The sequence below is a fragment of the Ailuropoda melanoleuca genome, chromosome 8 (assembly GCF_002007445.2).
Source record: "Ailuropoda melanoleuca isolate Jingjing chromosome 8, ASM200744v2, whole genome shotgun sequence".
In the NCBI taxonomy this organism is placed as follows: domain Eukaryota; kingdom Metazoa; phylum Chordata; class Mammalia; order Carnivora; family Ursidae; genus Ailuropoda; species Ailuropoda melanoleuca.
Genome location: NC_048225.1, coordinates 106,023,588 through 106,036,827, shown reverse-complemented (window position 1 = coordinate 106,036,827; position 13,240 = coordinate 106,023,588). Strand labels below are relative to the sequence as shown.

Sequence of the window (13,240 nt, the reverse complement as noted above, 5' to 3'; positions counted from 1 at the left end):
CAGTCTATGGTATTTTTGCTCTTGCTGCCCAAATGGACTAAGATTGATAGATTTTTTTGTGGGTTTCATTCTATGGTCTCCACCCAAATTTAGAATACAAAACATTTGATGCATACTGATACAATTTTTTGACATATGACAATCAACAATATTAAAAAATATTTACAAGTTAAAAATAATTACTTCAGCATTATATAATTTATTTGTACCCTGTATGACTAAGCACTATATTTACAAACCTCAATTTCAATACTTACCACAGGTCTAGTAATAAGGACATCTCACAGCCCTGTCTTTTGCAAGCTGAGAGTTTTCAGAGAAGAAAATAAATGCTCATATTCCAAGACCATCTTAAGCTTTCTTATTCTATATGAATATTAATAATATACAGATCAGGGAATGATGGTAGGTAAATTTAGGAATGTTTCCTTTCAGAATTGTATTTAATTTTTAAATGCAAAAACATCTAGCCTGGTATCACATGAAATGAAACATATTTTGTATATGGTAGAAACAGAGGAAATATAAATCTGTGTTGAACTATAAATTTCATCAGAGTGAGACTAAATTGCAGTACAATTTGTTAAAGATCTCTGCTATATTTATACTTAGGAAGACAGTCATTATTTTGTTTCTATTGAAACATTTCTAGATATAAATAATATAATTCTATTGTGTAGTAAGATAGAACACAGACTTTAATCACAAGCCAAATAACTATACTTTTAGGACCATTTGGTATAATATTACATTGATCCACAATAATTAAAGCTGACATGTCCCTCCAAATAGCCTGGAGAGCAGTCTAATTTAAAAAAAAAAAAAAAACAAGCAGAGAAGAGCAAAATGACATAAAGTGGTCTAATACTCCATAGGATGAGCATGGGCTGTCTTTTTTTTTTTTTTAATATTTTATTTATTAGGCAGAGAGAGAGCGAGCGCGCACAAGTGCGTGGGAGGGTCAGAGGAAGGGGGAGCAGCAGGCTCCCAGCTGAAGGAGAGCCCCAATGCAGGGCTCAGTTCCAAGACGCTGGGATCATGACCCGAGCTGAAGGCAGAGGCTTAACCAACTGAGCCACCCAGGCGCCCCAAGCATGGTCTGTCTTAAAAGTTTCCCAGCAGGGGCTACTTGATTGTTGAATGTTCCCCAAAATCTGTCCTTTAAATTGCAGTCCTTGTAATTTGGTATCAACATTATCTCAGATTTAATCAGATTGAAGAACTCCTGATTTGTGCATCTTGTCTCAGCCAGGATTCAATCTGGAGAAAGAAACCACACAGTGATTTAGACAGACAAAGTTTAATGTAGAGAATTATTAGCTGTAGCAGAGCTTTGGAGTAATGACAGATGGGTTAGTAATAAGTAAAAAGAATTTGAAAATAATATGGCAACAGTGGCTATTAGAGGCGTGATTCGTCATCAGGGCTGAGACAGAGTGCCCCACGAAGAGACCTCAGGACTGAAATTAAGACTGTCAGAGATGGCACAGCTGTGGCTCACAGAATTGCAGAAAAGTCACTGTGGTACTTGCACTGGTAGAACCTGCTGGAAATCTGGGGAGAGTCGTTCATGGGAAACGGTCTCACTGGAGGCACTCAAGGACAACAGCATCTGGGAGGACAGGCACATCAGAAGTCTGTGTGGGAAGCTGCACCCCCGGCAGGAGTCAGTCCTTTGCAAGGAGAGAGCAGGTTATTTCTGGGACTTTTTGTCGTGTGCATGGGTATTTCCCAATATGCAGAGCAGGCTACAGTAGGGGGCAACAAAACAACTCGGGGAATTCACCACCCTGTTGTTCCACAAGACCCAGTTCCCTGGTCTGTCTTCCTTCTTCTTTTCACTTTTCAGTCTTCTGATGCTTGTTTGATAAATGATATCTAGAGTTTGTATCTGTACTTAGCAGGAGAAATAGGCTCCATTTTTTTGGAGCCGAAGTCTACCTTTGCATTTAGAATGATTATTTTTTTCTCTAACCAGTGCTTTTCTGGTGTTTAAATTAGTGTATTGGGATAGTATTCGCTGGTTCGCAAAAAAAATATTTCTCTTCTAGCACCTACATTCGTTCTTCTCCACCTTCGTTTTCTTTTCTGCTTTTCTCTCCCTTCCCTTTGTTGACTTCTCTACCTCCATCCTCCCTAACCCTTCCTTCCTCCCTCCTCTTTTCCTACCGCATAGTTATTCAGAAACTATTACGTTAGGAAGTAATTCAACAGATTTTTTTATGGCTATCTTTTTTCAATGAGATGACCTTCATGTTCATGTTGGTGTTTCTTCCTGTTTATATTACTTTATATAGAAGTGACAAAAGGAATTTTGTAGTTTCAAAACATAATTGGTTAAACAATTGAAGTTTTGGCAAAAAGCACCAAAGGGTTTTCACCGTCAGAAATAATTTTTATTATTTATTTTAAGCGATTCAACGTAACTGGTAGCAAAATGATACATGGACAATAAACAGAACCGATTCCCATAGGATTACAAGGACTATTACTGATTTTATGTTTTATTTTTGTGTGCAAGTATTTAAAAAGGCAACGGTTTGTTAAAAGGCTTTTATAAGCATTTTTTATGCTTTAAGTAACAGAAAAACTAATAAACGATCATTATTATAGCAAGCTGTTATGAATTGTGTTAATTATTAAATTTGGACTAATGCTTATAATCAAAAATAATTATTGTAAAATTTATGAAACAAAACTTTTAGTTTTATAGGAAATATAGTCATGTCCTAGCTTAGAGTCCTAGTCTTGACAACGGTCAAAATGCAAAAATACTAAACTTGAGATCTCGTGGGGAAATAGAATTTCATAAAATCTTACATTTATTCCTAAAAATAACGGTAATGGAGTAATGAAATGGCAACTCAAATATCACATTTGATTATTGATGTGCAAGTATAAAATAAGTTAATTAAACTTATTATTGTTCTCCATTACAAATATTAGTTCAATTCTGCCTTTAGTTTGAATAATTTACAAGTGAATATATGTTTGCCAAATATATTTCACGTGTCTGCAGCATACATGCATGAAAATGCATACAATCTTTGTTTTAAGGTTCGCTTCCAATTTTAAGTAACTTGTTATAAATTCTCTACTTCCATGTCTGATTAAAGGAAGTTAAAGATAGGCTTTCCCTGTTTTAGGGGAAATTCTTGGTGTTTTTGTTATTCTAAAATGAGAGTAATGGAAAATACTAAAAAAAACAACAATAATAAATAGGCATTTCATCCTCCCTAAGCCAAATTACACAATGGCTATCAGCTATAATTTCACATGTTAGGTTTTACATTTTCGTTTCCATAGAATTATTCGGGGGAATTTTAGGCTTTCTTTATCTATGTTGGTGTTTTATTTATTTATTTATTTTTAATTCTTCTACTGTCTTTCCGAATTATCCGCTTCTTTGTGAAAAGAAAGAAGAAAATGTCTCTTTCTAGTCTTATATGTCCAATTTTTTGTGGAATTAAAGTTCAATGTCAAGGTCAGAAATTTTTTAAAATACAAAATTAGAGGAAAAATATCTTTTTAAATTTACCAACGTCTCTCTCATGGGAATACCTTCACACATACCAACTACCTGGCAAACTCTGCTCTTGTGCTTTTCAGTCTATTTCTGAAGGGGAATAAAGCAATAACACCAAGGATCAATTTGTATTTAATTTCTTGCTGTAAAATTCTTCATGACTTATATTAAATTTCAATGACAAAAACTACTTATCTTCACTACATGTTTTTTTTTTTCAGTGTTAAAACCTGTGTCCTACAGATGATTTTTCAAAATGAGATCAGATTTTTTAACATACCATTGTTTTGCATATAAGTATTTCAATACTAAAGCAGAGAGGAAGACTTTTAACGTTTTGAAATGTCCTTGTATTCCATAAAAGGTATAATTTTGCCTGTTTGAATTTTAAAATATTTTTCTAATGAAATATACCATATAGATTATGAAAATGTTAAAGCTCAAAAGCCTAATGAAAACCAATACTGCATGTTTAGTTAATGTTTCAATTCTTGGGTTCAATTTAAGTCAACATGTTTGTTTTCAGTATTTTCTCTGTTAGGCATTCTTTTAGGAGAATAATAAATATTTGCTTTTTAACGCTTTTCTTGGCATACAATGTGTCAGATGTAAAGTTAGCAAAAAGTTCAGGTACTTGATATTTTTTGTTTGTTTTGGTTTCCTCAATATTATAAAACATGCTGTGAACATCTCAAATTCTAAAATGAATATGATATCATATGAAAAGGCAACGAAAAATGTTAAAATGATTTAAAGATTTATACTCTAAAGCAAACTATGAGTCTTACACAAAAGTCAGCCACACAAGTTTGTTGGTTAATCTCTGTGTAGATGCTAGACATTTAGGAATTTTATAAAACGGCAAGTTTAAAGAATATAATATGACTATTTAATTTTTAAGAGGAGCCACAATCTTCTCTGTCCATTGTGATGCACCAAATATAGTTGGATTTTTTGTTTACTTTCATAAAACTTTAATACTTTTAAAAATTAGCTTCCTACCTTTTGGATTATTGTCAAACAAATATCCGATTTAAATTTTGTGTTTAAATTTAGGTTTTTAAAACCCATTCCACTGATGTCTTTCAGATATTAATAGGAGGAGTCCCAATAAGCAATACTTTAAATTTCAAAATAATCTATACTTCTAAGAGAATAGATTGCCTTTAATATGAGAGAACCGAATATATTCTGATCGAGTTTCTTTCATGCCATCAGCACTTATTTTTCCCCTAAGTTTTAGAGTTGTTTCAAGCAAGATTCTTGTAGGGAAAAAAGGTCTTTTATTTTCCTTTTATCAAAGTTGAGTTTCCTCCCGAGAGTCTTGGCCCATGGCATTGCAGACGCTGTTTTTTCGACTGGGTTCGCTGTTTGGAAGGTATGCCAGTGGATCTGGTCGGATTAAGTATCTAGGAAAAGAAAACAAAGCAAATGACTGTAATAGTAAATAAAGGCAAAACTAATTCACACTTACACTTTGGACTCCTCCTTCAAATGTATTTAGCTTTTAGGTCATTTAACCTGTGTTTATGCACAGCACCGGTAGAAGGACTCACTTTTTAGCTGGCCGATGCAATTTGGCAGGACTTGCATCGTTTCCATACCTAAGCAGATTATGACAATGTGTGCTGATGAATCAAGAATTATTATTTTTTAGTTATGGCCCATTTCACCACCTTTACCTTATCAAAACTTTGTTTTATTTTAGTATTCTGTTGATTTATCATCCCTTTCTTTGGTTAGTTCTCTAACAAGGAGACCTAAATCTTAGCCACAATCCTTCTATTACTTAGGGGCTCTTAGTCTTTTATCATTCATAAATAAAATTTGATCTAAATAATTTCTAGAGTCTTTTAAATATTTCAGGATTCTAAAAAAGTACTCATTTGATACATGCTCTGCAGAATATTATATGGCGATAATCTTTTAATCACCTGGAAATTCATCTAAAAGTCAGGTTATGCTATGGTGAGCAATTATACAAAAGAATAAAAAATAATTCTTAATTCATTCTACTGGTAAATGGGAAAAAGATCATCCACCAAACTCATACATTTCAATAATGTTAGAATTTGTTTTAAGAGAGATGTTTTACTTCAGACTCTCATATGGCACGAGCTTCCACTTCTGCACACCAGTGGAATGCTGCATTGGGAAATGGGAATCAGAAAGTCACAACCCTAACCCCTGTCCTGCATGAGATTAGTAGAGTTTAATTTATAAAGCAGATATAAACAAGAAAAATAAATTACAAACATCACAGAAAGAGAGAGAGAAAAAAAAAAGCAACCGTGAGAATTAGGGAATACTTGATTGGGAAGGCTGAGTTGAGCATCTCTCTCTAGGCTTGCTCCTGATCTCTTTAGAAAATGAGTCTGACTTCAGGAGAATGGTTAAACCAGGAAAGAGTGGAAAGTAAATTCAGGAAGAAAAGTAGAAAACAGCTAGCAAAGGACTTTACGTTTCAGGATAAAGTAGTTTCGATTTCTGTTCCAAAGACAGTGGAAAGCCACTGACAGTTTGCAGAGAGAGAAGGAAAGTAAATACGTGTAATGCAGCATTCCAACGAAGTCTTGATTCAGATGCAAATGAAACTAGGAATTCATAGTTTTATAATAATTTGGGAGATACAAAAAACGATCAGAAAACCTAATTTAAAGGGATAACTGTAATGAAGATTGTACTTTTCCTCTTAAAAACTAAAGGAAAAATATTCATAAAATATGTTCCTTAATGAAAATGAGAAAAGGCAATTTAAAGCACTACAGTCTATTTTCTCCAATCAAATAAAACTTGGAATTAATGTCCTTGAATCCATTAACTGGATATTGTTGTCTATGCACACTGCTTTATAATTACTTTAAATGTCACTAGCATTGTAGATTGTAGATTGATGAAGAAAACGAAGAGGGAATATTAAGCCCTTTTTTATTTGATAAATTGGACATGTTCCAATTTGTAAATTGAAGATGTACAACATGTTACTTTGATACATTTATACATTTTAATATGATGCCATTGAAGCAATATTCATCATAATACATCGTTATAGTGCATTTTTACTAATAATATTCATTATACTGTGCATTACATCTCTATCTTTATTTCTTGTTACAAGCTTAGAACCTTACACACCATCAATCTTAATCCCCCACCTCCCCAACCCCTGGTAGCCACTTATTTTTTTACGGGTTTGACTTTTTTTGTGATTCCACATATAAGTGATATCACTCAGTACTTATCTTTCTCTCACACCTCACTTAGCATAATGTGCTCGAGGTCCATCTATGTTGCTGCAAATGGCAGGATTATCTTCCTTACTTTTGGCTGAATAATATCCACTATGTATAATACCACATCTTATTCATTCATCCATTGGTGGACATTTGGGTTATTTCTGTATCCATTACTGTGAATAATGCTGCCATATACATGAGCGTGCATATGTCTCAACAAAATCCCATTTTCATTTCCTTTGGATAATATACCCAGAAGTGGAATTGCTGGATCATATGGTAGACTTTTTTTTAATTTTTTGAGGAACTTCCATATTGTTTTCCATAGTCATTGGACAAATTTAAATTCCCACCAACAGTGTATATAAGGGTTCTTTTTTAAAACATTCTCACCAACACATGTTGCCTCTTGTCTTTTTGATGATAGCCATCCCAACAGGTGTGAGGTGATATCTTGTTGTGATTTTTATTTGCATTTCCCTGATGATTAGTAATGCTGAACATCTTTCTATGGCATTGGCCATTTTCATGTCCTCTGGAAACTATTTAGTTTCTGCCCATTTTTAAGTCTGATTGTTTGTTTCTTTGTTAATAAGTTCTGTTAGTCCTTTATATATTTTGGATATTAACCCCTTATCTGAGATACACCTTGCAAAAATTTTCTCCCATTCTGTAAGCTGTTGTTCCATTTTGTTGATTGTTTCTTTGGTTGTGCAGAAGCTTTTGAGTTTAATGTAGTCCCATTTGTTGATTTTTACTTAGTTTGTGCTTTTGGTATTATGACCAAAATATCATTGCCAAGACCGGTATCAGTGAGTTTCTTCCCTGTTTTCTTCTAGAAGTTTTATGATATCAGGCCTTATACATAAGTCTTGGATCCATTTTGAGGGTTTTTTTTTAAAGTGGTATGAAATAGAAATCTAATTTCATTGTTCTGTATGTGCTTCTCCAGTTTCCCCAGCATCAATTTTTGAAGAGACTTTCCTTCCCCCATTGGTTGTTCCTAGCTCTTCTGTCAAATATTAGTTGACCATAAATACTAGGATTTAATTCTGGACTCTCTATTCTGTTCCACTGGTCTATGTGTCCATTTCTGTTCCAGTACCATACTGTTTATTACTATGGCTTTGTAGTATAGTTTGAAATCAGGGAGTGTGATATCTTTGGCTTTGTTCTTTTTTCTCAGGATTGTTTTGGCTAGACAAGATTTTTTGTGGTTCCACATGAATTCTAGGATTGTTTCTTCTAATTCTGTGAGGAATACCTTTGATGTTTTGATAGGAACTTTGTTGAGTCTGTATATGGCTTTGGGTAGTATGGCCATTTTATCACTATTTATCCTTTTAATCCATAAACACAGAAAGTCTTTCCATTTCTTTGTGTCTTGTTTGACTTCTTTCAGCAAAGTTTTGTAGTTTTCATGTACAGATCTTTCACTCCTTTGGTTAAATTTATTCCTAAGTATTTTGTTTTGGATGCTGTTGTGAACAGGATAGTTTTATTTCTTTTTTTTTTTGATGCTGCATCATTAGTGTAAAGGAATGCCACTGATTCCTGTGAGTTGATTTTGTAATCTGCCACATTACTGAAATCATTAATTTAAACAGATTTTTGGCTGACTCTTTGGAATTTTCTTTATATAAGATCATATCTTCAGCAAATAGTGACAATTTTACTGCTTCCTTCTGATTTGGATGCTTTTTATTTCTTTGTCTTGTCTAAATACTCTAGGTAGGACTTCCAGTACTACACTGAATAGGAAAATTGTGAGGGGGCGACCTTGTCTTGTACCTGATACTGGAGGAAATTCTTTCAATTTTTTCTCACTTATTATAATGTTAGCAGTGAGTTTATTGTATATGGCTTTTATTATACTGAGGTATGTTCCGTATATACCCAGTCTGTTAAGGGTTATTATCATGAAAGGATGTCATATTTTGTCAAATGCCTCTTCTGCTTCTATTGAAATGATCATGTGATTTTTATCTTTCATTTTATTAATGTGATGAATTACATTCATTGGTTTGCATACCTCATCCTGTCAACCCAAGGATAAATTCTACTTGGCCATGGTGCATAATCCTTATATGTTCTTGAATTTGGTTTGCATCTATATTCATCAGGGGTATTGATCTATAGTTTTCTTTTCTTGTGATATCTTTATCTGGTTTTGGTATCCAGGTAACACTGGCTTTATAGAATAAGTTTGGAAGTGTTCTCTCTTCTTTGATATTTTGGAAGAGTCTGAGGAGGATTAGTATTAATTCTTCATTAAATATTTGGTAGAATTCACCAGTAAGGCCATCTGGCTGAGAAGTTTTCTGCATTATAATTTTTTTTAATTGACTCAATCTCTTAATTCATTACTGGTCTGTTCAGATTTTCTATTTCTTCCTCATTCAGACTTGGTAAGTTGTGTGCTTCTAGAAATGTATGTATGTATGTATGTATGTATGTACGTATGTATGTATGTACCTATCTATCTTTCTATCTAAAACCATCCAGGTTATATAATTTGGAGGCATATAATTGTTCATAATAGTATAATTCTCAGAATTTCTATAGTATTGGTTGTCGTGTTTCCTCCTTGATTTCTAATTTTGTCATCTTTTTTCTTAGTCTACTTAAAAGTTGGTCAGTTTTGTTTATCTTTTCAAAAAACTAGCTTTTAGTTTCATTGATCCTTTCTATTATTTTTCTAGTCTCCATTTCATTTATTCTCATTCTGACTCTTAAAGTTTTATTTATTTGAAAGAGAGAGTGAGTGGGGGGAGGGGCAAAGGGAGAGGGGGAGAGTCTTAAGTAGAATCCACACTGAGTGAGGAGCCCCAGGTAGAGCTTGATATCACGACTCTGAAATCATGACCTGAGCCAAAACCAAGAGTTGGCGACTTAACCAACTATGCCATTCAGGAACCCCTCATTCTGATTTTTATTATTTCTTTCTTTCTGTTAACTTTGGGCATTGTTTGTTCTTGTCCTAGATCCTTTAGGTGTAAAGTTAGGCTGTTTATTTGAGATGTTTTTAATTTCTTAATATATGCATTTATTGTTATAAACTTTATAACTGTTTTTGTTGTGTCCCACAATATTTGATATTTTGTATTTTCATTTTCATTTTTTTCAAGAATGTTAAGCTGTTTAACACCAATTACCTAGTTATTTATTATTCTTTGAATCAAATTAAAGTTGGCCCTTTATTTAAAATTAACTTTTGAAAGCAATTTTTTAGAAAACCAAAAGGTATGATATAATCCATTATCCCCAAATTCATTGATAGAGCTGCAAAAGTTGCTTTCTTTATTATTATCACTACTAAACCTATGAGTCTAATAAAATTAATTTCTTAAATATGTTTTTATGTTCGGTATGTCACAGTAGGCTTTTTTTTTCATATTTGTCATTGCTCTAGTTATAGTAAAACTTAATTATTTAAATGGCCACAAATACAGGTCATTGCAAAAAAAAAGGTTTTTTACAGCACTCAGGCTAATGTTTTAGCTTTAAACAAACAAAAAAATTAGAGTATCCACAAGGCAGAAAATGTCATGTTTATTTTACCTGTAAAATTCATATTGTAACGCACATATTTTATTTGTAAGTTTAAATTTGGGGGGAATTATTTCAAATTATAAACATCTCTTCAATGAAAGGACATGTTTATAGACTCAAAAGGTTAATGATATCTTTCTATTCCTTCAAAAATAATCATGGGAAATAATTGTATTAGGTTCAAAAGTTTATAATTTATTATGAAATATGAATAAGGTAAGCATAACCCCCTAAAAAACACTATGAATTGGGGTGCCTGGGTGGATCGGCTGGTTGGGTGTCCAACTCTTGGTTTGGCTCAGGTCATGATCTCATGGGTTATGGGATCGAGCCCTGCATTGGGCTCCATGCTCAGCAGGGAGTCTGTTGGAAATTCTCTCCCTCTGCCCCTCCTTCCACATGCTCTCTCTCTCTAAAATAAATAAATACATCTTTTTAAAAAACTCACAATATAGTCAACATAATTATTACTACTTTAAAAAGAGGCATAAAAAGGCTGGGATTATAGAGAAGATGGAAAATTAATAAAAACTGCCTGATTTTATGGGTTTAAAAGAAGGAAGACATGTATAAATATGGATGCAAGAAAAACAGAACAGTTTTGTTTTATTATTGTAATATACCAAGTGAAGTCTCCAGAATGGGCAGTTAAATGCCAAGCGAATCATAAATAAGATATTTTCATGTAACTTAAAGTCCTCCATAAATTCAGACTCACTACTGGACACAATTTTTGACAGCTGTCTTAAGCATTCAAGCAGGTGAAATTATCATGAATCTCATTCCCTGAAGCTCTGATATTCTAACCAGAACCATCAGATGGCAATATAAAGCATTATGCTAATTAGTTATATCTAGGGTGCATTATAAATTGTTTTCACACTGATTTTGGGTTAAAGTTATTTCTGCTGAAGTATTTTCCTAAGAAGTTTTTGAAACTTACTTATCTTTCTACCCCAAAATCATTCTTTTTTTTTTTTAATTTTGTTCATCTGGAAGATGAAAAATCAGTATTTTCTACATAACCAGCTTCTCCTCAAAGCTCCAGTACTATATTTCTATATGCTTTCTAGACACTTGCATGAAGTACATTCAATGATGTATCTAAACTCTAGCACATCATCTTTTTTTTTTTTTGGATGTTCATATCAGATTTATTCATAAGAGAAAACTCATCATTTCTTTTTTTTTTCCACAGCCAGCAATTCCCCTTTTCCTTCCTAGAAAACTGCTTCCTTCTTCTGACTTGCTTCAGTGAACCAGCGTTTATTTATTTATTTGGCATCACATAGAATTGAGTTTTTTTTTAATTTTGTTAGTTAATATGCAGGGTAATATTGGTTTTCAGGAGTAGAATTCACTGATTCATCATTTACATACAACACCCAGTGCTCATCACAATAATGCCCTCTTTAATGCCCATCACCTATCTAGCTCATCCTCCCACACCTCCCTCCATCAACCCTCAGTTTGTTTTCTATCATTAAAAGTCACTAATGGCTTGTTTCTCTCTCTCCTTTTTTTCTTTTCCCCCTTCCTACATGTTCATCTGTTTTCTTTCTTAAATTCCACATATGAGTGAGTCAAATGGTATTTGTCTTTCTCTGGCTGACTTATTTCACTCAGCATAATACACTCTAGCTCCATCCACATCATTGCAAATGGCAAGATTTCATTCTTTTTGGTGACTGAATAATTTCCATTTTATATATATATATACACACACATACACATACCACCTCTTCTTTATCCATTCATCAGTCGATGGACATTTAGGCTCTCTCCATACTTTGGCTATTGTTGATAATACTGCTATAAACATCAGGATGCACGTACCCCTTCAAATTTGTATTTTGGTATTCTTTGGGTAAATATCTAGTAGTGCAATTGCTAGAGCATAGGGTAGTTCCACTTTTAACTTTTTGAGGACCCTCCATACTGTTCTCCAGAGTGGCTGCACCAGCTTACATTCCCACCAACAGTGCAAGAGGTTCCCCTTTCTTCATATTCTTGCAAACACCTGTTGTTTCTTGTGTTGTTAATTTTAGCCCTTCTGACAGGTGTGAGGTGATATCTCATCATGGTTTGATTTGTATTTCTCTGATGATGAGTGATTTTGAGCATCTTTTCTTGTATCTGTTAGCTATCTGGATGTCTTTTTTGGAAAAGCATTTATTCATGTTTTCTCTGTCCATTTGTTAACTGGATTATTTATTTTTTGTGTGTTGAGTTTGGTAAGTTCTTTATAGATTTTGGAGCCCTTTATCAGATATGCCATTTGCAAATATCTTCTCCCATTGCCACTTTTAGTTTTGTTGATTGTTTCCTTCGTTTTGCAGAAGCTTTTTATCTTGATGAAGTCCCAATAGTTCATTTTTGCTTTTGTTTCCCTTGCCTCTGGTGACACGTCTAATAAGAAGTCGCTATGGGCCGAGGTCAAAGTTGCTATGGGCCGAGGCCTGTGTTCTCCTCTAGGATTTTGATGGTTTCCTGTCTCACATTTAGGTCTTTCATCCATTTTGAATTTATTTTTGTGTATGGTGTAAGAAAGTGGTCCAGTTTCATTCTTCTGCATGTTGCTGTCCAGTTTTCCCAAAACCATTTGTTGAAGAGACTCCCCTTTTTTTTTCCATCAGATATTCTTTCCTGTTTTGTCAAAGATTAGTTGACCATATAGTTGTGGGTCCATTTCTGGGTTCTCTATAGTATTGAAATCTTAAAGACATGTTAGACTCATTCTTTTCCAATTCCCACACCAATGATAAGTCTTGCTCTTTGCCTTCATAAGTGTATCTACATAGAAACCTTCCTTTACAATCCATTATCCTAATGCTATGAGAGATTCTTATCTTCCTCACACTTGCCTAATAGAAATTTAACTGGTTTCCCTATTTTTGTGCCTATTTCAACCTTAATCCATCCTGCC

At 33.6% G+C, this 13,240-nt stretch overlaps 1 protein-coding gene across 7 annotated transcripts in view; it reads right to left on the bottom strand.

Annotated features, from left to right (window-relative positions):
* Positions 1-1,002: 1,002 nt before the first annotated feature.
* The window catches only part of KCNT2 (potassium sodium-activated channel subfamily T member 2), a 349,882-nt gene continuing 337,644 nt past the window's right edge, over positions 1,003-13,240 (bottom strand). For all 7 annotated transcript variants that reach the window (XM_034667169.1, XM_034667168.1, XM_034667171.1 and 4 more), the window contains one exon: positions 1,003-4,935. In XM_034667169.1, coding sequence (XP_034523060.1) covers positions 4,824-4,935 — 112 coding nt within the window. In that variant the 3' untranslated portion in view covers positions 1,003-4,823. The remainder of the gene's footprint in view (positions 4,936-13,240) is intronic.